This window comes from Thermobia domestica, chromosome 10 (assembly GCF_964235325.1).
Source record: "Thermobia domestica chromosome 10, izTheDome1.hap1.1, whole genome shotgun sequence".
NCBI lineage: Eukaryota > Metazoa > Arthropoda > Insecta > Zygentoma > Lepismatidae > Thermobia > Thermobia domestica.
In genome coordinates this window covers 14,257,411-14,285,104 of record NC_137463.1, presented here as the reverse complement: position 1 = coordinate 14,285,104, position 27,694 = coordinate 14,257,411, and the positions used below count along the sequence as shown (strand labels likewise).

Sequence of the window (27,694 nt, the reverse complement as noted above, 5' to 3'; positions counted from 1 at the left end):
AGACGCATATGAGAAAGTAGTGCTAAATGTGGTCAGTATTTCAGTGAAGTTGTAGGTGCGAAGCTCCAGGGGTTTAGGAGATACAGCTACCAGAACATCACATGGAAGTACAGAATAGTCTTCATACAGTTGGAAGTAAAAGCTCTGTAAGACCTCTTGTAACGACAAAAGATGAATAACAAATATATGGGTACATATTAGGATTAGAGGGAAGTCATGTAGTAAGGGTATACCTGACGGTGGCCATCTTGAAATCCGCCATTTTGAATTAAGGTTAAGTTTTCAAAATAGGAATAGGGTCATGTGATACATGATTTAAGTCGCAAATTTAATCGGAAAAACAATGGTGACGTTAATTTTGATTTACACGCAATTGGTAAAAAGTTACAGGGAAATCAAATATTGTTGCAGCGTATGTATTAGTCCTTTACCCCACCTTGTAAATTTTGTGTTAATGATAATAATTAAATAAAAAGCAGGTGGACAAATATTAGGTCTATGGTAAGAGTTGCCTTGATGGCGGCCATGTTCAAATCCGCCAGTTTGAATCAGCCAAAAGCTTTAAACAAAACGCATAACAGTGACACCTTATTAATAGCAAATTTTACCATAAATCCAACGGTATAACCATTTTTTTAAATCATTAACCAGCACAAAAGTAAATGGGAATAGAGTAATGCAATAGATGACTTCGGGCTAGAAGTTAATCAGAAATACAATGGTGGCGTTACAACTTCAGTCGTTTACAATTTACCAGTTCAGTGCTCCTCGTTTTCGCAATATGATTCGATTCGCTTTCAATCAGGCTGGATATTTGAATGAAGAACCTGGACGTTGGATCGCTCCTTACGACTACTGCTTTGACGGAATTGTTAACGACAAATGTGTCAAATGTAACTCGATTGCCTTTGTCTGGTGTGTTCACTGTGAGCAGAGCATTTGTGCAAGTCATGCACTCTTTTCTGAACTACATATTGATTGTACTTATTGAGGACTTTTCTGGAAGAAAGACCCAAGTTCAATTATGACTCAATTCCACTTTGGTTATTTTTTCTTAAATTAGCAACTTGTTTATGCGATAACAAATGTTGGTTACTGATAAAGCAAAAATGGTTATACCGTTGGATTTATGGTAAAATTTGCAATTAATAAGGTGTCACTGTTATGCGTTTTGTTTAAAACTTTTATCTTATTCAAAATGGCGGATTTGAACATGGCCGCCATCAAGGCAACTCTTACCATAGACCTAATATTTGTCCACCTGCTTTTTATTTAATTATTATCATTAACACAAAATTTACAAGGTGGGGTAAAGGACTAATACATACGCTGCAACAATATTTGATTTCCCTGTAACTTTTTACCAATTGCGTGTAAATCAAAATTAACGTCACCATTGTTTTTCTGATGAAATTTGCGCCTTAAATCATGTATCACGTGACCCTATTTCTATTTTGAAAACTTAACCTTAATTCAAAATGGCGGATTTCAAGATGGCTGCCGTCAGGTATATCCTTACTATATGACTTCCTTCTAGTCCTAATATGTACCCATATATTTGTTATTCATCTTTTGTCGTTACAAGAGGTCTTACAGAGCTTTTACTTCCAACTGTATGAAGACTATTCTGTACTTCCATGTGATGTTCTGGTAGCTGTATCTCCTAAACCCCTGGAGCTTCGCACCTACAACTTCACTGAAATACTGACCACATTTAGTTCTACTTTCTCATATGTGTCTCAGTCAGCAACTCGATTCACCCAAACGTAAGGTTTACTTGTGAGTATATACTACTAGTACATGTTTTTTCACATAATATTATAGGTCATTTTATTAGCTTTAAAACGACAAAAGTTTTATTTCTTTATCATAAAAAGTAAGGGAACTACGTGAATTTATGTTGTAGAGCATGCGATCCGCAACGTGTGCTGGATGAGCATAAAGTCTAATTCTATTTACAGTTTCATAGCAAATGGTCAGAGATATTGTTGATTTCTTTTACCAACTATTTGGTTAGCGTGGATAGGGAATTTATGTACTTGCTATGACAGCAAAGTTTCAATTCTATCATTTGGGGTTTCAATAAATTTTTGAAACAAGGTTTTGCACTACTTAAATATTTATACTACCGTTATGAATAACGTACGAAATACTGTTGAAGATTAACATCCTTATATCAACATTTGTATAGCAATATGTAGAGCTAAAGTGAATGAAAACAGTGTTTAATAATAAAAACACTCTAAAATTGATGATAATATAAATTAGCGTAGACAAGGTAATACTTTAAACACATAGAAGATTACATTACATACGCTACAACACCTGTTGTTTCACATTCAGTTCGGACGCTTACGTTGTGCTGGTGGAGAACTTAACTCGTTGCTAACCTCATTGCCATTTTCATTAGCACGTGTTGAATTTATTATGTTTGTCTCGCTATACTCACATTCTTCAATCGTCATTCGACTGTTACTACAACCATAACCCACACACTGACTGCACATAGATGAACAGTTCAGTCTATTGCTTTTACACTTACAATTTCTTTCATATGAAATTTTACAGATGTACACTCATGTCCAAAATTATTGTCGCATGTCTATAAATATGTTGTTGTAGGAATATAATTTGATAACGAATTCGCCCGGTATCTCTTATAACGTTAGTATGTGTATAATCGGCAAAGATATGTATGTGGAAAATTTCATGTCAAAAGAGCAGTAAATAAGAACAATAAAACGAAAATAAAATTTTCTTGTCCATTTAGCAACACTTTATTTTACTCAATATAATTTTCGTATTTATAATTTTTTTCCTATGAAATTTACCACAAATATACATTTTCCGATTATACACATAGTACTAGTATTAAAAGTACCCTGCTAAATCATTATCAAATTATATTCTTACAAGAGGACAATTATAGATATGCGACAATAATTTTGGACATGAGTGTACATAACTAGCTTCAGAAGGCTTTCAGGAGCAGTTGGTTTAAGTGTTGTAAGTGGTGCAAGTTTGTTGTTTTGTACTTTCCAACCCCATTCTGTAGGAGGTAGATCAACGTGTTTCCACTGTTGCACTTGTAAATAAACACGCAAGGAATGCTGATGTGCTGCATCTGAAGTCGAAGGAAGCACTGCAAGGTTGAAGTACGCATGTATTCTCTTCTTGGCAACGGTCTTCAAATAAATATGATATCTTGCTGTACCAAGATTTGTCCTTTCTTTGCCACTACACAGCTAGAAGAATTTTTCACCCGCAACACTAATCACATCTGGGGAAGATGAAGAAGAATTGAAGACATCCATGTGATTACGAAGCTCCTTATGTCTTGAAAGGAGATTGAAAGCTATCTTTTTTCCTTTTCTGAAAGAAGCAGAAGTAGAATCATACCCGGTGAATGCATGAAGGAAAAGAATATACTCTTTCATAGGATCTGTATCTGTATCTGTCGAATGTTGTATATGCGATCTTCTTTCCCAGTCCTTCCGGGCATTACCATAAATATTTGATCTGTCACTTGCGCGATGAACAGTACAAGAAGACCTATATCTCCTCCAACAAGTACCAATGGACCTGTAACAGCTACTTCCATGTTTTTTTGCTACAATAAGTGTACGTCAGCAACTGCTTGATATATATTGCACCCAGCGACTGCCAGATGGCGTTTTAAAATATTTATGAATCTTGCTTTGTTGATGTCATGTGAGAGGAAATTATCTTCAGACATTGAAATCTCAACATCACCTTCGACATTCACCTCAACAGAAGAAAGTAACTTTGTTCTTCGTGAGTGGGTCACATCTTTCATGCTGGGTCCTCCTTCATAGCCATCAAACACTATGTGGCAACTTCCGCAATGCTCCATAATGTATGTCACATATTGCGTGCAGATACTTCTGTAAGTTGCTGGGCGCTGCCAAATAACTCTGTGCAACAAATAACCACCGTCAATTGTATACGTTGCATTGCTTGTGATAGAAAAATCGCTAGACATTGTATTAGTAATTTGCAGGAGTGATAATTTATTGCCCTTTCTCATCGAGATATCGTCAAACAGTGATGGTGGTTGTGTTGTCAATTCATATGACAAAAAGATTTCCAGATCTTTTTCATTACGCACAATGCACAGCATTCTGTGAAAAAGCTGGTTTAAATTAACTACAATGTCTTCGTTGTTTATTTGGACAACTTTGTTCACTGTAGCCAACGACCTGATCATATTCTTTCGCCGGAAATAAACTTCGTTGAAGAGCTTACCAATATCATTCTTGAGAGAAGCAAGTCCAACTTCGTTAGCTCGATCGCAATTAATGTAATTGTCACCAATAATTCCGCTGGAAAGGGACACAAGTTCAGTTGAAGCTTTCTTGAAAGGGTGGTAGGCACGAAGCCATTCTAGCAACTTGTTTGTATCTGTTATGTCTCGCTCCTAGCTTAACAATCTTAGATCGATGTGTTGTTCTGAAGATGTGCTATGAACTCCGGCGACTTCTTCAATAGCCTCTACTACTCTAGTTCTTATTGGCATTGTGTGCACCCATTTTGCAAGTGTAGATGCGAACATACCACGACCATGAGTCAATCTTCCTGCGCTCTTCATTGAACGCATCAATACCTGCTCAATAGTCATATCAGTCCAGAGACCAGCCCAAAATTTGCTTGATCGGAGAATTTTAAAGAAACCGCGTGCAGAAAATTTTTCATATTCATCCTGATTTATTTTTTGCTCCAGAGTAAGAATTTCTTAAAGATAAACATGTGCCTTCTTTGCATAATTGAAATGACCAACGGCATGAAAATAAGGCAACATTTGTTGTACACTGTAAACATGTAGCCGCCAATCACCACAGTCCTCAGCTCGAATGCTCGAACATATAATTTTCGAACTGTTTATGTACTGAATTCACAGTTTAGCTGTTCGTCCCACTTTCGCTTCAGCTTCCTTCATTCTCTCCTTTCGTAGCTCGTTTCGAGAACTTGGAATTCAGCAGTGCTTTGTACGTTTGCTGTGCCATTCAAAACTGAAGTGCTACATTCTCTCAAATTTTGAACAAAATTATCTTCAGTGCTTCCTTCAAGAAGAAGAGTCGCTAAAGCTTGAAGGGTGAACAAATAAGCACGAACAGCTCTGGAGTATGCTCCCCCATTTAACATATGAACTACACTGTTCTTTGCATACACTCTCTGCCACAAAACTTCCAATCCACTATCGCTCATAGTTACAACAATCGAGCCCAGATAAGACAGCAAAAGGTGGAGTCCATCAAGTCGAACAACAACAGATTTAAGAGGGCTTTCTGAAGGAGCAGCAAGCAGCACGAACTACTCCACTGATTTCGAAAATCCATTGTTTTTATAATGTTATTAACGCTATTATTAATTCTTTTAAACTTATAAGTGTTAATTTTACATAGTTATAATAAATATATATATTACTGACATATTGGTTAAACATTATGAAAAAAAAAAAATAAAATAAAAAAAATTTGCAAATGATCCATTTAGTGAACTACGTTGGACCAGATTGCTTCCCCTATACATGGAAAGGATATTCCTTGCTTCTATGTGTTTGTTTCGATTCACGTAGCTCCCTTACTTTTTAAGATAGAGAAATAAAACCGGTGTCGTTTTAAAGTTAATAAAATTGCCTACAATATTACGCAAAAAACACGTATTAGTAGTCTATAGTCAGGGAGATATTTACGTGCAAACTTCAAAACAAGTGTTCAAAAAAGTGAATTTTTGCAGTTTATGTGGAAATATTTCAAATGAATCCTTCGATTTAACCACTATAGTTTATTCTACAAATTTTCCAATCAGTTCTCTTCAGTTCGTCACAAAAATGAACGTCTTGGTTTTATTACATGAAAAGTTATACGCATACAAAGATTTCAGTATGAATTTTGACGGCCACCATATTGATGACATCATAGCTTCAAAACCCGTCACAGGATTCTTGGGGATTTTTTACCAGGAGTACAACATAACTAGTACTACATATCCCAGCATGTTTCGTTTTGTTATTTTAAATGTCTGGGTTTGGTCCCAAAAAATGCCTAATTTGACTGGACTAAACAGAAAGCATTGCATGTAGAAGATAAAATAAACAGCAATAAGCAATAAAAACAAAATGGCATGTAGCAGAAAAGGACAGCAATAAAAAACAAATAGGTACACGGTAGACTAAGCTGAAATTGGTGTGCACTTAATATTAGAAAAAAATATATTTTATAAAATTTCCCTGACTTTTACCGATTTCCAGTCTTTTTCCCTGAGTTTCTCTGACCTGCACCATTTTCCCTGAGTTTTTTATGATTTCCCTGACTAATATTCAAAATTTCTTCTTCTGGTCAACCGGACGCATGCCACAATTTAAGATCTGTCCCAAATACTTTTATCTAAATTAACTGCCATTGGCATAATTTCAGCTAATGTATTTCTTTCTTTTCCACCTGGTGGTACTAAAATAGGTTAGAGTACAATACACATTATTATATATTGAGCTATTATGTTTTAATTGAACTATCCCAACCATTTTTAAGTTCTGAGTAGTTTATCTCTGAATTAAATAAGGTTAGGAGGGTAAATAAGGCCTGTGTTATTTCAAACAATTCTTGAATCGACAAATGAGATAACTGATAAAATATATTACTGTCTTACTGTACAAAATACAAAACAACAGCTAATTAATATACAACTTGATACTTAGACTACTAAATAAATATGTTTCCTACTTGTCGCACTAGAATACAACCTAAAAAAAAACTTTGATATGTTATCAATAGGGTGACCATAAGGTTTTCAGCTGAAATCGGGACAGATTTCGGCTTTTTAAAAAACATGAGAAATGAGAAACAGGTCAGTGCGTAAATTAGTTTCTGTTTACGAGTACCTTAGCAATAGCTAATACATTTATATTGTAATATAACATAATATATATAAGCTATAAAATATAGTCTTGCAGTGTTGCCAACATCCAACCAACACCCTCGCCTGTCAGGTGCCAAGCCGCCAGTATTTCTCGCCATGTCCGTAGGAGATTTGCTGATAAAACATTTCGCGTTTAAATTTCCTTTTCCCACACACAACTTACTTATAATGGCTATATTTTCAGGCACGTAAGAATGAATATGAAAATTACATATAAAGTGGCTAACAGGCAAAAGAATGTGACTATGATTGCTACTGGTGCTATGACTGAATTAGGAACCCTGGACTTTTAGGCCTACCTTTGTTCTTATCAGCGCCCTGATATCAGAGCCCCTTCTCTCTTTCTGTTACAGGGTGGGGTCAAGTAATTCGATACTTATGAAAAAGAAAGGAAACACTGAATAAAGGTACTGAGTTTGTTATTTACTTTTTTCACTTGCATAAAACGGGACAAATACTACTTTTTTCCATCTACTGACGGGACGGCCGGGACTGTCCCGGTCAAAACGAGACGTATGGTTGCCCTAGTTATCAATGAAATAAGAAATTAAAAAGCAACACAAAGTCTATTCCTTGACTCTTATATTTCAATTTTGGTTAACTAGAAAGGCAAAAATTCTACTCAGCTTTTAACATTTTATAACAAAATTTTAAACTATTTTTAGTGTTGCCCATGAGACGAGACAAGACGACACGAGAAAGAAGGTTTCCTTGGTTCCTTTCGTAAATTTTGTAGAAGTATAGTCTCGTTTCAATTTTCGAAGAATTATTTCTCGACTCACCTCAATTCTCGGAAAGCTATTCTCGTCTCGTCTCGTTTTGTAAATCAATGTACAAAATTTATACTGCGATTTTTTTTTTCTTAATTTCATTTTATAAAGGTAACCAAGAAAGTTGTGTCGCTTTTCCACCCACCACCTTCGAACATCGATATGTCACTTAAGATTTACCTGGAAGATCAAATAGTCCCCATCAGCATCGACGACCTTCTGCTAACGTTCTGGAAGGCCATGGATTTCATCGCGGTAGAACTTGGTGGGCCGTGAAGCGAAGAAGGTATCAAGTGCATTTTGCACCTCTACTAGGAATTTGAACTGGCGTCCTCTAAGGTGATTGTCCAAGGAATGAAACAGGTGATTATCAGACGGTACAATGTCCGGGGAGTATGGCGGATACAATAGTGTTTCCCATCCATGGCGTAGAATGATGTCCCGGGTCATCCTAGTCATATGGGGATTAGCGATGTCCTCTAACGGGATGACCACTATGCGATTCAGAAATGCTGGCTCCAGACTTTTGAGTTTTTCTTCAACATGACTCAACTGCTGACAGTACACAGCTGGTAGCACTTCCCAATGCACGATGCCGCTAGTAGTCCACCAAACACACAGGAGGACCTTCTTTTGGTGTAGTGCTGGTTTCGGCTGTTTGAAACCGGTTCATAGGATGCTAACCAATGATGACAGCGCCGTGGAGCTTCGTACAGGATCCACTTCTTATTACATGTCAACACCCTGCCCAGAAATGGCTCCTTCCTCAGACGAGACAGCAAAGAAACACACGTGTCTGCTCCCGTTGCCTTCTGGCCCGGAGTCAAATTATGTGGGACCCATCGACCCAACATGTGTAACTTAATTCTTCCGTTACATTCCCTGATTCCAAATATATTGAATATTTATAAAGTACGCGAGATTACAATGAATCACACAACACAGTTATGCACTTTTGGATATATATTTTTCAACATATACCGTATTTGCCACATTAAAATAATATACATCCAATTCTAACAATATAGTTCTTCGTTCTATCTTTTTCTAGTTACCTTAACAGCAAGATAAACAAGGTGCCATAACAACGAAAACAAGAAATATATCGATATAATACAAAATATTTTAAATTATTTCTTTATATATTTTCTTCTTCTTCTTAACCGCTTGTGCTTTTTTAAATAGCACTTTTGCCGGTAAATAGAAACAATACTTAGAAGTACATACAAAATATACATTATCATTGTATGTATGGCACCCGAACTATACGACTTCTTGAATTGATTATAAATCAAGAAAGAATCCTGGACCGTTAAATATTTCATATACCTGGTTATCTTATATATATATATATATATATATATATATATATATATATATATATATATATATATATATATATATATATATATATATATATATATATATATATATATATATATATATATAATTACAATTTATGAAATAATATATTTTTTCATCTTATCTCAAGATCATTCTTATATTTGTCTAATAATCAATTTTATTTTAATTTTATAAAATTATCGATGAGAAAGACATGTTCAAAATATGATAAGTTGGTTGATTATTTAGGTCCTAAATAAATTCTTTAATTTAATACCATTTATAAGTTGGTGTAAGTTAAAATACAATATAACATGTTTTATTTATTCGGGCATAATAAGCATAAATTTGATAGATAATATTTTGTATTGATGCATAGATATGATTGCATAGAATGTGAACGAAGTAAAAATTACAATGAGATCATAACAATATTCAAAGTCAAACAAAACAAAAACTAATTGATATCACACACACACACAAAAAAAAAAAAGAAAGAAAGAAAAAAAGAAAGCACACAATAAAGAAATGATTACACTAAGGATTAATCCGAAACTTCAATACTATCTATATTGATCTTAGATAAAACTTCTGTAGGAACTAACTTTTCAACTAATTCCATCCATTTACTTTTGGTATGCTTTGAGGGACGCCATAACTTTAGTTCGTCAAATGATTTGAAGCATTGTCATACAAGTTTAAATCATTGTTCTTATATTCTTGCGAATAAATTGCTAAGGTGGCTTTAACCCATTCCATGTCAACCACATTTAAGTTAAGTGACGTTACCAAATGATTCAATTAAGTTGCATTGAATGGCACAATCTTGAGTACAGTCCTGTATGTTATTTACTTCACCAGTTCTTCGTGTTTCATTTTGAAAATTTCTGCCACCTCTGTAATTAGTACGAAATCTGGGAGTACGAGAAGAATGAGATCGATTGTTTACATTATTTCTAAAAGCTGTATGATTATTTTTTCTGTTTCTTCTAAATTTAGGTTCGGTCGTATTGCCATTACGAAAAATCTAACATTACCTCTCGTATTATGATTACAATCTTCTCTAACATTGATATTTCGAACAGGAATATGGTTAGCTTGATTTCTGCTATTATTACCTTGTAACCTAGACTGACTCTCATAATTTTGAACTATCATTATTAAGTGATTAAAATTAATACACTGCGAATATTGCTGTAGCCTAAACGGTAATAATATTCTTATTGATGCCATAATGCGTGATTCCTGTTGATATGGATTGATCTGTTTCAAGTCATTATATGCTGAAATTACAAAATCTAAGACTTTTGTCCACTTTAGGATCAAAACGTCTGTTTCTAATTTGAGCATCCCGGTCTGCTAACATAAAATCGTTTTCAAAATTTGCTAAGAACGCATTTTTAAAATCTGAATAATTACGCAAACTACCTCTGATCGCTTTATACCATACCGAAAAAGGTGGTAACAAAATATGTTGCAATATTTTAAGGAAATTAGCCTTATCTATACCAATTAGTTCACATTCTTCTTCATTTTTTTCTAAAAAAGTACTCGATGGATGTCCTCAGTTCTACCGCTGAATTTAGTTAAGGATCTGATTTCATTAAATTTCACGCGATAACATTTAGTACTAAAATACCTTAGATGTCTAGTTTTTACGTGTGTATGATTCCTTCGACGTGGTCTTATTCCTTCGTCCTCGATATTAGAGATGGTGTCCTCCCTTTCCGAATAGCCTTCTGATGAGTTGCTGTCTTATGTTCCTCATATACTACGTTGAGGGCAGGATCAGGATTACACTTTGTTGTACTGATTTTCTCTTTGATGGTATGTACCTCTTCTTGCAGTCTCCGAATTTGGTTTGTATGTTCATTGACTTGCATTTCTACTACATCAACGGTACTTCTCACCACTGCAAAGCTATGGATAATTTGCTCTATCCTATTGTCGGTTATTTCCAGTTTGGTGTTTATCTGCTGCGTTACTTGCTTCAATTTAGAATCCATCTGCTGTCCTATTTGTAGTTTTACTTATTCCAGTCTGGAATCCAAATTTTGTGTTACTTGTTCCAATCTGGAATCCAAATTTTCTGTTACTTGTTCTAATCTGGAATCCAATTTAGAATTCATCTGTTCCAAATTTTGTGCCATGGAATTCATCTGCTGTCCTAGCTGTCGTAAAAGATCCATCACATCCATTGAAATCTCAGTTGCTGGAATATTGACATATTCGACTCCTGTACTAGTATTCATTTTAGTTCTTCGATATATTTTTTATTTTATTACGTAGTAAAATGTAATCCGTGATGATGAGATAGTTTACTAAAACTTCTGACTAGTCTCAAGGTCTCCCGGGTTTCGGTACCATATAAATATGTAACGTTAATTCTTCCGTTACATTCCCTGATTCCAAATATATTGAATATTTATACAGTGTACGAGATTACAATGAATCACACAACACAGTTATGCACTTTTGGATATATATTTTTCAACATATACCGTATTTGTCACATTAAAATAATATACATCCAATTCTAACAATATAGTTCTTCGTTCTATCTTTTTCTAGTTACTTTAACAACAAGATAAACAAGTTATCATAGCAACGAAAAGAAGAAATATATCGATATAATACAAAATATTTTAAATTATTTCTTTATATATTTTCTTCTTCTTCCCAACCGCTTGTGCTCTTTTAAATAGCATTTTTCCCCGTAAATAGAAACAATACTTAGAAGTACATACAAAATATACATTATCGTTGTACATGTAGTGCTTCCCAGTTGATGGAGGTTTCTCCACTCACACTGAATTGTAGTCCCAGATACTTACATGTCTGGCCACTGTTCGCCTCAATTACTGCCTGAAGATCTTCATTTTGTACATGTGTTGGTCTTCCGGAACGTGGTGCGTCTTCGAGTGTTTCGTCATCGTCCTTAAGCTCGTTAAACCACCTCTGCACTGTCCGTGTAATCACGACACCCTCACCAAAGGCCTGGCGTATCTTCCGCTCTGCTGCAGCGGCGTTTGACCCCAGTTTGAACTCGTACAGCATACACGCCATTATGACGCTCTGTGGAGATCCCATATTCACTCTGTCCTTACGCAAGTTCGCAGTGTAACTGGACTGCCACAACCAGATAGTACGTTGGATACATTCCCACGAAAAACTGACCTTCGCCTTATCTCCATTCGCATTCAATTCACGGTGTGAGGGCCAATTGAATACACCTCCACAAAAAGCGACAGAACTTTCTTGGTTACCTTTATAGATCTCAGAATCCTTTCGTGTCATGAGAGGTCCACAAAAGGTGTGATGTAAGAACATTTAAATCATTGGAGTATGTTGTGTAATGACTTGTATATCTTGAAATGAAATAAAATTTTGAGTTTTACGTCCCACGGTTATGCCGGTTAGACTAAAGGAGACGGTGATAATGAGTAATGAATGAAAAATAATGGAATGAAGAAAGTGGGAGGAAACGGGAGAACCCCGAGAAAACCCACGCACACGGTGTTTGTCCACCACAAAGTTTACTTGGCGGGAGCAGGGTTTGAACCCGAGACCCCTAGCACCAGAGGTGAACGCTCTACCACTGAGCCACCGCGGCCCCATTTGTACATCTTCAAACGTATTGTACAAATTATTTAATATATATATATACAATGTAATGTAAACCAGTTAAAGAGATATCTTAACAATAATTTCAAAATATACTAACTTTTATTCCTCCAAATTCTTATATAGATTGTTTCAAAAATTATACTTAACGTCGAATTTAAGCTGACTTGGATCACCGTTGTCAAAACTTAGATAAGGAACGGTAATATGGAAACACCAGTAAGGGAGGGATAGGGATCGCACCTAGGGTACATTGCAGGCACCTTATTCCTACCAAATATTGTTCTTTACTTAAATTTCGACAATCCTAATAGCTGTCAACGAAAATAAGACGTTCAATGTAATTTTTTAAACACACTATATAAGTATTTGGAGAAGTACAAGTGAGAACTTTTCTAGAAATTGAGAAATATGTCCTTTTAGAATGCAGAAATATTCCTAGTCCAGAAAGCATCCTTCATTATAAATGAAATATATGAAATATTTAAAAACAATATTGGGGGTAACTGTGTTGTATTTGTATGTACCTGACTGGGGGTCTCTACTCCTTGGAATGTTTGTCCAAGCGACAGATCAGTCCGTCGCTTTCCAAAGTAGTTAAGTGAAGCATCGGCATTGGTGAAGAAACCTGCGTCTACAAACCACACGCAGATCATTGTTCCTGTCCGACCTTTGCCTCCCTTGCAGTGGACAGCCACTACATTGAGAGGATCCTCGGACAACCACTGACGAACGCTCGCAGCAAAACGGACCATCTGTCTGTGAAGAAAGAAAGAAAAAAAATCAAATTTTGGTCCCAGTCTTCTGTAAATTAACATACTGCTATAATACAATAACTTATTTTTAGAAATGTTGTATGATCTTACCGTACAACATAATTCTCAAGGTTATTAATACCTGTTGAAGTCTTTCATACAGGATTCCCAATAGAAACGTGACTGTTTCCAAATTAAATTTCTAACTAGACTGATTATTTCACATACGATCTTTTATTTCCCAGTTGAACTAAAAGGTGTCTCAAAAAGAACGACGGATTTGAAAAGTCAGTTATTTTTACTTATTGTTGGCAACATTGTTTTTGCACGTTTTGTTATCAGTGATCACTGGTAACCAGACCAAACCTACCCACCTTGATCTTGTGACCTGACACCTTGTGACTTTTTCCTATGGGGGTACGCTAAGTCACGAAATTATCGGAACAAACCCCGTAATCTGTTGGAACTTAAACAAGAAATTCGACATGTCCTCGACGAAGTTGATGGGAAAATGTGTGAGCGGGTGATGTTTAATTTGATGGACCAAGCGATCGCCTGTAGGTCTAATAGGGGGAGTTATATGTCCGATATTGTGTTTTACGTTTAAACCTCAACATCTGCTGAAGAGGATGGTGGGTTTTGTTTGCTTCTTTCAAATAAATAAATAAATAAATTCGACTTATAGTAGCTTCAAATTCGGTGTTCTTTTTGAGACATCTTTTATAACTCAAAGTGTTTCGCTTACAACAATCACTTCTACTTTTTTGAAAATTACATTTTTTCAGATTATTTCCTCAATAATCTCTCGAGTTTGAACGCTGCATGGTTTTCCTGATGGTCTCTTTTCACAACGCAAGCTTTTTCCTGAAAGTTTGTAACCCACAACAGTATTGTGTTGCAGGTTGGAACAGTGTGATTCCGATGACTGTTGAATTGCCAGAGAATTGCACAGAGAGACAATCACCGCAGACACACAATCTATTAAAAGTAAATAAATAAATCTCCATATCTACTGACCAACTTCATGGCGAGTGAAATGATTTGAACTGGCTACGATGTCACAGTCAACTTCAATACTCACGTCTGTGCAGAATTGATCGAAGTGAAAGCTCTTGGACAAGCATTTCCCAGTTTTTCCCACGTGAACTTTACTTTGGAATTTATTTAAACACAATTTATTTAATCTAACTAGCTTTCTCTGCATACCAAATTCGGTAAGAATGTTGTACGATGTTTTCCTCCTGAGTAATAGGCCTTTCTAAAATCAATAAATAACTGATGTACCGGGCTATTGATGTATAAAACATTTCTTATCAAGTATCCGACGAACAGTAAATATCTGATAGAAAGTTGATTAATATCTGCACTAATAATCTTCTGCGTATGGGGTCAATCTTACTAACAGAATATTTACACGAATTTTATATGATGTTGATAAAAGAGAGATGCTACAACCCCTTACAGTCAGTTTTATCGCCTTTCTTGTCAACTGGAACAACGATTGATTTTTTTCTACTCTTGTGACAATTCCTCTTTGTTTCAGATAAGAAGAATGAGTTTATGTATCACGTTCCACAGTTTTTCCGCTCCAGCTAAAATTAACTCAGCCAGGATTTCGTCTTAACCAGGAATTTATGTTTCTTTAATTTCTTTATGGCAATTTCTATTTCCTTTGCTAGGCTCTGGAATATACGGTTCTGCTGTATGCATTTCATTTTCTCCATGTACATTATTTTTTGGCTGCGTGTTGTGCAATATGTCAAAGTTTTCCACCTATTTAGAATACCGTATCTGTATCCGTGAGAATTGTCAAGGCCACTTTCTTTAATACAGAGGTTATTTCCGATCTATGGTGACGATTTCAACCTGCACTTACTTTGAGAGAAACCACACTGCCACCATCAAGAATGCCCTATTTGGTGACCCTGCATCTGGGAAATTGTCCGACAGCGAAGTTTCCACTGTAGGAGACTGACACGCAATGTAGTCATGTCAAGCCGCAACCAGTCCTCCTGACAGACTTTCCATAGTCCTTCAACGGTGCAGGGTCTCCTGTGAGACAAGGCTCGTTTCAGGAGGCCGAAAGTACAGAAGTCCATCGGTGAAGCATCAAGGGACTTCACTGGAATGGCTGTGAATGGAATGGCACGAATTTCAGTTTCTGCTGCCTTTGTTGAAGAAAGAGGAGAGTTGAGCGAGATGTGTGACTTGACGCCTTGTCTTGATGCACCCACACACGATTCTTGTCCTTCCCGTAGAGATGGAGAATGTCATAGTGATAAATGGGTGTCAGCACGTTAGCCTGATAATATTTCGAATTCATCTTCGTATGTTTGGCTACACGATGTATGGTCAGCAATCAGTATCCAGCAATGATCATGAAACCTGTGCTAAAACGTTCCTTGAATTCAGTGAACCATCTTTGAAAGTCCCCTGCACCTCACGATCGATAAAAAAAAATGTACGTGGCTTGTGACAGTCATCAGCTAAACATATGCCTCGTCCACTGTTACAACAAACTTCCACTTTTTTCCGGCCAGGTACCGCTCATACAGCTTTCAACAGTTGGTGCGACTTTCCTGGATGTATTTTGGTAAGACCTTATAAACACACACCTTCCGTCACTTTACCAACCTCAAATCGCGGTGAATGATGGTGTGCACTGTCTTCAGTAGTGTCTGTAGCCGGTTCGCGATACTCCTGTGAGTGGGTAGATTCTCCCGGTGACCAGAGACCGGACTTCCCGAATTCTAGCTCGAGTGCGGCTAGTGGCAGGTTGGTCTATTTCTGCCCCATAGGAATCACTCCATGCCTCGCTTTATCTGTCCCTTTTAATAGGGCTGTGCGATATCGAAATTTCGATATCGACATTCGATATTTTTCTGATATCGAATAGATATATCGATATCGACAATATCGGATATCGATATCGACAATATCGATATCGAATAGCGACAATATCGAATATCAATATCGACATCGACAACATCCAATATTGATATCGACAACATCAAATATGGATATTCAACATATTGATTGGTCTTGAATATTCATGTTGATATAGACAATCTGATCTCAAAACGTTTCAATGGGGGATATCTCAGAATACTTGTTAGTCACAGAAAACAGACTTGTGTTCCTTCTAATCCACCACTCTTTCCTCAGAAAAAGTTAATAAAAATAGTCATTTAATTTCTTTCCCAGCTATCATATTGGTCATCATTGCGGAAATAGTGAGAGTGAAACAGGGTGACATAGAATATGCGTGTTTTATTTCTGTGTAGGTGTTTATTTCATGTATGTGCATTTATGAATGTGCACGTGTGGCGGTGTGCGTTTGAGAGAGAGAGAGAAGTTCTTTCTATAGCATAACACGAGCGTGCGTTGTATTTTAAGCTCACGCACAAACAATACTTGATCCAGATATGGACGATAGGGGCCGTGGTGGCTCAGTGGTAGAGCGTTCACCTCTGGTGCATAAGGTCCCGGGTTCAAACCCTGCTCTTGCCAAGTGAACTTTGTAGTAGACAAACATCGTTGCGTGGGTTTCCTCGGGGTTCTCCCACTTTCTTCATTTCACCGTTTTCATTCATTTCTCATTATCACTGTTTCCTTTAGCCTAACCGGCATAATCGTTGGACGTAAAACTCAAAAATTTCAGATATGGACGAATGACGTACCCGATCAACAAAAGCAAAATCGGGGAATCCCCGTTTCTCTTTTGTGCTGATCATTTGATGGCTCACTGCAACAGGAAATCGATGCATATCTTTCAGTGCCATCTGCAGACAGTGGTGCTATTCAGCCGGTTCGCACCGGTTCGCTAGAACCGGTTGTTAATATATTTCGAGTTTGCTAAACCGTTTGTTATACCCAGACATAACAGCAAATTTTATCCAGTTATACCCAAGAACGAGCAAGTTTCAGTTTCTTTAGCTTTGTTCTTATAAATTCTTACAGCTACAGGGTTAGATATATGATCTCTCAGAATAAGGTATAAGCGATTTTTTCTTAATTTCAAATGGGCTGGTTAGATATCAAGAATGAAAACTGGGATCACATGAGTGCAGTGGTGAGGGTTATTTACATTTGAAACGCATACATACCATTATCAATAATTGTTGATCCATTGCTGGGTTAAGGTGTTTCCAATACTTCTTCACAAACATCTATTTTGGATAATTCGTTTCCAAAATATTCGCAGTGCTACCTAATTTCGTCCCAACACCTTATATTAGGTTGCTGTGTAGGTCTCTACTTGTCACTTGTGGTATCCAGTGAAAAATTTACCTTTGTCTATCTTGTATGATTTGCTTCCTAAGAGAGAGGAAGAGAGACAGGGGCGTAAATAAGGGCCCCGCAGACCCCGCATTGCGGGGGAGCAAGCCATCACGGGGCCCCCAAATTGTGATGTAGGACGTAGAAAAGGGGCCCCATTCCACGTTGTCTGCGGGGTGGCCCACAAGCCCTTAGTTACGCCACTAGAGAGAGATATCTTTCTATGTATCCATCTACTATCTCTCTCTCTCTCTCTCTCACACACACACACACACACACACATATATATATATATATATATATATATATATATATATATATATAATCAGTCACCAAAGATTAGAATAGCACCACTGCCTACAGATATGCAAGAAAACCTCCTTCACTGGAGGAAATCTCATGACAGTGAACTTCCAAAATTAGCTGCTCTGGCTCGTAAGTATTTGTGTAGGTACCAGTGTTCTATCGGAAAGAATATTTAGTTGTGGATGCAATATCGTAACTGATGTTCATACTTTACTTACAGTTAGTGCAGTACATGCGAAACAACTGGTTTTCTTTCCATGAACAAAAGAGGTCGTTCCTAAATAGCAGTGTCATGAACTTCAATGCATCATACATTTCTAGTTGAAAACTCAGTGCTAATAGGCATATTTCTAAACAAGAGTTATTGTTCATTTTTCTCTGTATGTGTGATGTATGTGTTTGTGTTCTTCTATGTTAATCCATTGGCTTTACAAATTTAACACTTGGACTTATTCTTTTTTAGTATTCTATTTTAATATCCAATTAAAAAAAAAAAAAGCACGGATCAATCGAGATCTCTTTCATGTTATTATTAAACTGATAATCTTTTTGTATCAAAGAGCTTTACGCAAAGACGTGGCATCTCCCACATGAACTTAAGAGGTTTCTTGTTATTGGTTTTGTGCAAACTCATATCTAAAAGTGTTCATGTTTTTATTAAATTTAGGCTAAACCTTACGTCTTATACAATTATTCAGTTCTGCTTATGAAATCAATTTAGAAAGGTTCTAAGTCATTCCTAATAACAATGCACCTAATAATGCATATTCTAATACTTAAGCAAATCCAAAGAAATAGGGAAGTGTTAATACTACCTAAACATAATATGTAGGTCTGCGTAGTGAAATGACAGAATGGAGGCTTTTGTTTGTTTTAGTGGGCTGAGTTATGTGGCTCATCCTTCATTTAGTAACCACATACAAATAAACGGAAAATTACTACTTTGCACAAAAAACGAGTAAATTCTTGTTTCCCTGTCTGTTTAGTTTTAGGCAAATATTAGCAATGGCATTTGATTCTTCACTCGCAATGGCAATACAGTACAAACATTAATTGCAGTGAGCATATCAAGTTGACTCGGTTAAGGAATGCAGCCATGTTAAGGATGAGAAATATTTTGGAGGGCATAGCTCCCCGGCTCTGCACTGGTTTTGGCTTTATCTTCGAAAGAAACATCATTTCTGCCCAATACAATTTTTGCACAAAGTTTGGTTTGATTCGGTGAAGAAATGTAGCCGATAATATAAGTTAAATACACAATATTTAGGTGGATTAAGTAGACGTAGAACCATCCCTACCCCACCGCCGCCGATTTGGACTATCTTCAAAAGGAACCAAATTTTTAACCCATACTAATCCTCTGTAAATTTGGCTTCATTCTGTTAAGAAATGAAGTCAAAGGAGAAAATTAAATATTAACATGGAATGTTGGAAAGCATAGTCCCCAAGCCCTACATTAATTTGACTCATGAAACGGGGCGTTTTTCTGCCTCATACGAGTATCGTGCAGTTTGGTTTCATTCGGTTAAGAAATGCAAATGCAGCTACTATCGCGAGCCAAAAAGCGTTATATATATATAAAGCAAAACCCACCGCAATTTTTTCGAGGAAGCATGAAACACCAATATCGAATATCGACGATATCGGATATCGATATCGAATATTGGATATCGATATCGAATATCGACGGTATCGATATATCGACGTCGATATTTTTGCGATATCGATTATCGATATATGATATCGATATCTACGATATCGATATATCGACATATCGCACAGCCGTACCTTTTAACATCCGTGATATACCATTTTTGGACACAGTGAATCCACGCTCCTTGCACAGTTTGATAATGGCATTATTACTGTAGTTCACGTCGGAAAGAGCAGTTATGCAGCCCTTCTAATAAGCACTTATTTTCGGCGGCATTTGTTCCGATATGCACTTACCATATCTGTTACGCACTGTCACTGGTCCAAGTGGGCCACACGACTGGCAGCTTCCTTCTCTTCCCGCTTGGTGGTGCTGCACAAGGTGTATAATTTCGTCACCATAAATTGGAAACAACCTTTGTATATATGCGCAGGGTTATAGCCTTTCTTAAATTCGTTTATACCTTTATTGTTCCAAATATTTTTGTTTTTACTATTTTCTTCAAGTTCAATAATTTTAGCTTCCAAAATATCATTTTTTTACCCTAAAAATTTTAGAAGTTTCCTGCCTGATGTCAACGAAATTTTGTGCAGCTCCATCGTTCGGTTTTGAAGACAATGCAGTTTTTGCCTGTTTTCTCTTTTATGATTGTTTAGTACATTTCTGGTCGAACCATGGCTTGTACTTATGTATTTCTGCGTGGCCAAGTTTTTATTTTGCTGAAATTTTAATGCTAATCCCTAATTTAACCCGAATACAAGTATACAAACTGTGATGAACAATGTTAAGTTTCACAGTTCAAATGTAGAACAGGACGAAAGGAAAAAGACATTAACTATAAATGAAAAAGTTCTTAATACAAACTTACAAACCAAAAATGAGGGTCAAGTCGAAAGGTAAAGGCCAATCGCTTAGAGTACAGAAAATAGCTCAAATATATGGATAAAAAATCAAAATATGTATTTAAATTATACAGGGTGTTAAAAAGAAATTCGGAGTTATTGGGTGCCGAAAACGTGAAACAAGTGAACTTCAAAAGTTCACAGCTATACTACTATGGGATCTATCGTAGTACGCTCAAGAGATCACTGGGGAACTGGTATGTGAACTATCCAAATATTCATGTTTAAGAATGCTTCAGTACTTGCACAACAATTTTTAGAGAGGTAGATGAAGAGTGATCAAGTACTTCCAAACAGTCTCTCTAAGAATGACTGTGCAAGTATCGGAGGTTCTGAAAGATGGATATTTGGATAGTTCACACACTAGTTCCTCAATGACGTCTTGACCCGAGTACGATCGATCCTGTAGTGCTGCAACCTTTCAAGTTCTTTTTATTTATTTTATTTATTTATTTTCTTACCGTTTTCGGTACTCCATACCTACGAAACTATGCACTTTGGACCACGGGTTCATATGAACATTTTTTTTCTTATTTTCATGTGAGGAATCTGTTTCCAAAATATTTTAACACATTTATGTAACACCCTGTATATACAGTGAAACCTCTATTAACGGACACCTCTATAAAGCGGACACCTCCCATAACGGACATATTTTGTAATCTCCAAACATCGTAATAGGAAAAAACATATTGGCAAACCTCTCTAAAGCGGACACTCTCTAGTACGGACACGGAAGTCTTTCTTGTCTTTTATATGTATTATTTACCTCCTATTACGGACACTTTCTCTAAAAATAAGTTGAAAAGTACAGTAAAAATACACTTTTAGTAATTCATACTATGTCACCAAGGAAGAACATGAGGGTGTGACAACATTTTGCCTCCTAAACTGTCTGTCCACCAACTCTGAGGAAGGGTCTCTATTTCACAACACCCTTATATCCTTTGCTTGCATCCCACTCCCACCAAAACTGTTTCAGAAACAAAAGTGATTGACAGTTGCCCACTGTTTGGGATGACACATCATTCTACTGTCCCGCTGGAATCTCTAACCAAGCAGACGACAAGTTTGGTGTTTTTGACCACGGGTACGCATATTGTCTATAAAAAAAGGCCATTGCTGGACTGCAATTAACTCACAAATTAAAGTAACGTAGTAAGTAGCGATAAGTGTAAACTGCAGAGAACTATAACATTTTATTCCCATGTTGTGCCTCGAATTGGATGGCGCAAGATAATGCAGGTACAGTAACATTTTGGTAATATTCATAAATACGTGATTCATGCAAAAATATTTTTTCTAATTGCATATTACCTTGTTTATTAATTTACGTAAGAAAATATTGAAACCTCTGTAAGGCGGACACCTCTCTATAGCGGACAATTTCTGATTCCCCACGGCTGTCCGCTTTAGAGAGGTTTCACTGTAATAGGTTACATAAATTACTAAATGGAGAATACGGTAAATTCGGGTGTATCACAAGTCAACATAATTGGACCAAATATATGTTGAAATGTCAAAGAAATATATGATTCCAAAGGTAATAATTCAGCAGTGTCGGGAGTAACTTTTAAACGTTTCATCAGACAAATATTTCATATAAAACGTCACCCATGGCAGAAAGATTTATATACGAATCATATTACATCAGAATGAAACATACGAAACTAAATTTAGATAAAAGCAAATTAAATAAAAAATGGGATTGTAAAATGAAGAGTTCAAATCGAAAACATTGATAAAAATTTTCGTACATATAATGTGATACCGAGATGTTCACTGATACATATAATAGTAATAACAAAACAGAAAGATTCATTACAAAATCAGATGAAGATGACTGTTCATTCATATTTTAGTGTCTAAGTTCATATAGACCTGTGCTCAAAAGTGGATACTTTCGGAGTTGTTGGCTGCTGAAAACGTGAAACAGTGAACTTCTAAAGCTCACAGCTATACTATGTTCCACCACTACAGGACCAGACATTTTGCAACAGGAAGTCTAAAAAGCATTGAGCTTTTGCGCACGAGATTGCGTTTAATGTCCCGTCGGCAACAAAGGGATGAACTGGCAGTTGATAAGATGGACTTTTCCATTAAAAGAATGTCAAGACACATATATATATATATTCATTTTTTACTTCTAGCAGATCGAAAATGATTTCACCTCAGTAAGACCTAAACAGCTTTACTTCTTCTTCTTCTTTAAGATAAATATCACTTGAAAGATTGCTTAAGAGTTTAGAAGACCAAAGAGGCACTATTTCAATACTTTTGAGATATACAATATGTTTTTAGTACCAATTTTGTGCTTCATCTAGAAATGATCAAAGAGTACAATTTATAAAATAATCACTGTTATCACTGTTTGATTTGAACACTATTTCCATCTCTTGTATGGTATCGTTAATCAGCGTCACAAATTTTGGTTCAAAGTTTTCGTAAAAATGCTTCGTATTATTTATAATTAATTTCTGTTGGAAACCTACTTCACAGAAACATCAAACTGGCACAAAAGCAATTGATAGAAATATTGCCTCTGCGCAACGAATGAATTTTCTTCTACTGGAGATGAACCGACAGAACGTATTGCTGTACACCTTGTTCCAATGTATAAATAAGTTTAGGTATAATTCTATTGAAATCGTTCTTATTAATACTTCACAGGCGACAAAATGACATCTGCCTGTTTCGATTATACTTAATACTAATTAAGAATGAACAATGCACTACTAAAACTCACATACTTGATCGTAGGAACATTGTGGTCATCAATCATGTATCTCTCTACATTCCCATGGAAAATCCTTGGATTATATGCCCTTTCACTGCACAAATTGTAAATCTTATAATGCCCTGGATGCTTCGTATCAAAAAATTTACGCACTTCCTGAAAGAAAGGATATAAAAATGAATGCTTTTTACGTTAATATAAGGGACAATATGAGAGTACACTGAGGAAAAATGAAACGAAATATTTTAGTTTAACGTCCCACAATTATACCAGTTAGGCTAAGGGAGACAATGATTAAAGCAAGTGAATCATGATGGAAATATTGGTGGAATGAGAAAGTAGTGGGAAACGAGAATATCTCGAGAGACTCTACCACTGAGTCACCGTCCCCCTAAAGTACGTTCAGAAATATTACTTACTTTGAATTTTAGTCCCTGAATAATCCTTACACAGCAAATGCCAAGTTTATTCAAGTATTAGAATATTATGTAATGAAATATCATTTACAAAAGATAAAATGAGAAAAAATCATGATCAAGTATTTTCTAAATAACATATTAAGAAATTTACCCATGTAAAATTCAGAAACAAAATAACAAAGTTGTAATACATGGAAGAAATCTGTGTTGAAAGTGCTTTCACTGGTACTACAACAGGGAGGAAGAAGAAATTTTGAGTTTTACATCCTACGATTATGCCCTTTAGGCTAAGGCAGACGATGTTTAAAGTAAGTAAATGATGATGGAAGAAATGGTGGAATGAGACAGTAGAAGGAAAAGTGAGTACCCCGAGAAAATCCACGGACACGATGTTGTCCACCAGAAACTTTCTTGGCCGGGAATCGAACCAGGGACCCCACGCACAAGAGGTAACCACTCTACCCTGAGCCACCTGTGCCCCTACGGAGAAACAAGAAAAATACCAAAAATAAACTAAATAAGAAGAGAGGAGTAACTGAGGAATATCACATCCGGAACCATATACATATGCAATCACTTTCTTAATAACCACACTACAAAACCTAAAAGCTAATTACTTCTTAATAATAATAATAATAATAATAATAATAATAATAATAATAATAATAATAATAATAATAATAATAATAATAATAATAATAATAATAATAATAATAATAAATACTCCTGAGTCCTGAGATAGGATTTACGTTAATTTTAAACACCCTCTATTTTTTGTACTTATTGCATTCTATTTCTAAATTCTCTATAGAAAGTTGTTCGGTTTATATTGGACCGATTTGGAGGGATATTCACCTTACGAGAAACATCACCACCAAGGATTCTGTTCTATTGCACCTCCAGTACTGTGGACTATAACCCGACTTCGCAATTTCCATTGCAAGAAACTACAATGGAACAGCATAGGCAGTGATAACGCCAGGTTTAGTTTCTTGGGGGGCAGGCTGTGAGGCATAGATTTTATGGCGGGAGAGAGGCATCTAGACCGAGAGAGATGGTTTTAATATTACTTTATTTTATTTTGTGTTATAATTTGTTTAGTCTCATGTATATTCTGTTACGTTGCAAATTTTTATTCTAAGCTTAATATATATATATATATATATATATATATATATATATATATATATATATATATATATATATATATATATATATATATATATATATGAAACGAAATGAAGTGAAATTTTTCAGTTTTACGTTCCACGGTTGTGCCGGTAGCTAAAGGAGACGGTGATGGGGAAAAATGAAGGAAATATCGTGGAATAACTATAGTGGGAGGAAACAGCAGAACCCCCAGAAAACCAACGCACACTATGTTTGTCCAGCACAAAGTCCACTTGGAGCAAGCTGGGATCGAGTTGATTTTAGTTTAGCGTCCCTTTCAGCAGCGATGCTATATGAGACGTGGACCTACTGATTAACGTGAAATCCGAACCACATGAGCTCCCGTCAGGAATCGAAGCCGGGTCTCCCACGCCAAAGGCGCGTACGCTAACCGCTTAGCCACGAGGGAGCTCTGAGCTGGGATAGAACTAGGGATTCCACACATCAGAGGTGAACGCTCTACCACTGAGCCACCGCGATCCTGCTGTAGATCTTTGATCATGTATAACGGCTTTTTAATCAACTTTCAGTTCGATGTTCTATAATATCTTTGACAACGATATGTTTATGCTATCATTTGTGTTACTTGTTGCTTATAATTTTTTTCCTTGCATAAAATGTGTTCTCTTGCTTTATGCTGAGTAATACGAGACTACCAAGATGGCCGTTTTAGGTGTTGCATTTAGTACCCTATCTCTTAAAATTATCTATGAACTGTCTTCTTTTTCTAATTTTATACATTTCTAGATTTTGATTCGCAATTTATATGTTATGATATGATATAAAGATTTATCCACTTCTCTTTCAGCTAAATTGGAACCTATGTGCAACACATTCGATTTATCTTTAATCTCCGTCGCTACGACCATATTACTTCGGCCTTGACTGGGCTTGGCTGGCTACCGCTCCACCTTCGGAGGAAATATCACATTTTAGTAAAAGTGTTCAGCATCGTTGCAAACAAGACCCCCCCCCCTCCTTCCTTATTTAAACAATATAATTATCAATTCGTTGCCCGTCACAGCTGAGTCACTAGAGCAGGAAATTCTTTGCTACTTCGTAAACATCGCACAGAGTTATACGCAAATCATTCGTGCCTAATAATATCCATCTCCGGAACAGTTTACCCCCCTTCCCCAGTGTGAGAAACTTAAAATAAAGATCAGAATTTAATCTAGAAACGAACTTACTAAAACAAAACCTGTCTATTTAACATAATCATTCTCTGATAAATATAACACAAAACTTTTTTGAAGATTCTTTGCAACTATCATATTTATATAGTTTTGTATTGTATTAGTTATTCTTATATTGTGTTCTTAGTAAACATGTGTGTGTGTGTGTATGAGTGCATGTGTGTGTTTTCTGTCTATGTATATGTGTATCGTGCTTTTTTGTTTGTACCAAATAGTTTTCAATTTCTTGTGAGTAGTTAGGTGTAAGATAGATGCTTATGGCTCTAACCTCGCTGCTGTAGAAAAAAAAAAAAGCAATAAATAAATAAAACAAAGTTTCAAGAACAATATCATATAAAATCACAAACTCAATTAATTAAAAAGATAGATAGATAACTTATTATAAATTTAGTGTGGTTAATATATCGTAATTCTGTAACTTCCGAATATGCAGCACTAATTGAAAAGCTGTTCAGCTCCGGAAAGTTGATGATTGCAGCTTCCACTTAGAAATTTAAAACTATATGTATAAATCTTGTATTATCTAGAAATGATTTATGGCCTTTGCAAATGAAATGAAATCTTTCAGTTGTACGTCCCACGGCTAGGCTAAGGAGACGGTGAGGATGAGAAATGAATGAAATGGTGGAAAGAAGAAAGTGGGAGGAAACGGAATAACCTAAGAAAACCCATGCACACGGTGTTTGTCCACTACAAAGTTAACTTAGCGCGAGCTGGGATCGAACCAAGGACCCCATGCACCAGAGGTGAACGCTCTACCACTGAGCCACCACAACCCCTTTTATGTCCTTTGTGTCGCAGAGTAGGTCCAACATGTTAAGGTTTAGGTTAGGTTAGATTCGACTTCGTATTTCTGAACCTACTTTCCGGTGCATAACCCTTATTTACAATTCAATGACCTGGAAAACCGTAATTATAAGCGAGAATGTTGACAGTAATTACTTTATTTGCAGCGTAAGAAGCTCGTTCTTATAACATCTAATGCAATAATTATCACATAGGGATCGAGAAGTGTACTTTCATTGAGTTCAAACCTTTCTTTTCCTTTTATTGTGCTATCTTTAACTCTATAACCATTTACAGAACAAATATTTATGTTCGCAGGTTTCTTGCTGCTCTTGATGCATGACTTTGCTATTACAGTAACCAGTATTCAAGGTAATTTGGTCTGCGAGATATACGAGGCAATTAACCGAATAGTTGCGAATAATTTTGAAAATTGCAAGAACGCGTTTTTATTAATAATTTATTTTTAATTATTTCTCTCTTAATTTTCGATGCAGCGACTGTCCGCGTTTACGCCGTTACTGCAGAAGACAACAGGGTTTCGCAAACAACCCGATGGTGGCCACACCTGGTCACTGTTTACTCCGTAAAAATGATAGATTGTGGTAATAATGAATTGCTGGAAATAGACGGAATTCGCCTTCACGTTTTAGTCCATCTTATGCACATCCAACTTAGCCTCGTAATGGTATTCCATGACAATCACAATTCCTTACGAGAAAGTTCCTCTGCACTGACGGTAAAACTCGATAAACTCTTGCAACAGATGTTACGTTACGTAATTGTCCGAATGTTATCATTACGCGTACGATAA

General features: G+C 36.1%; 1 protein-coding gene across 3 annotated transcripts in view; it reads right to left on the bottom strand.

Annotated features, from left to right (window-relative positions):
* LOC145662299 (phosphatidylinositol 3,4,5-trisphosphate 3-phosphatase TPTE2-like) overlaps window positions 1-27,694 on the bottom strand; it is a 113,536-nt gene that overhangs the window by 23,081 nt on the left and 62,761 nt on the right. For all 3 annotated transcript variants that reach the window (XM_081727724.1, XM_081727726.1, XM_081727725.1), the window contains 2 exons: window positions 23,323-23,465; window positions 13,205-13,436 (listed from right to left, as the gene is read on the bottom strand). In XM_081727724.1, the coding sequence (XP_081583850.1) occupies window positions 13,205-13,436; window positions 23,323-23,465 (375 nt within the window). The remainder of the gene's footprint in view (window positions 1-13,204; window positions 13,437-23,322; window positions 23,466-27,694) is intronic.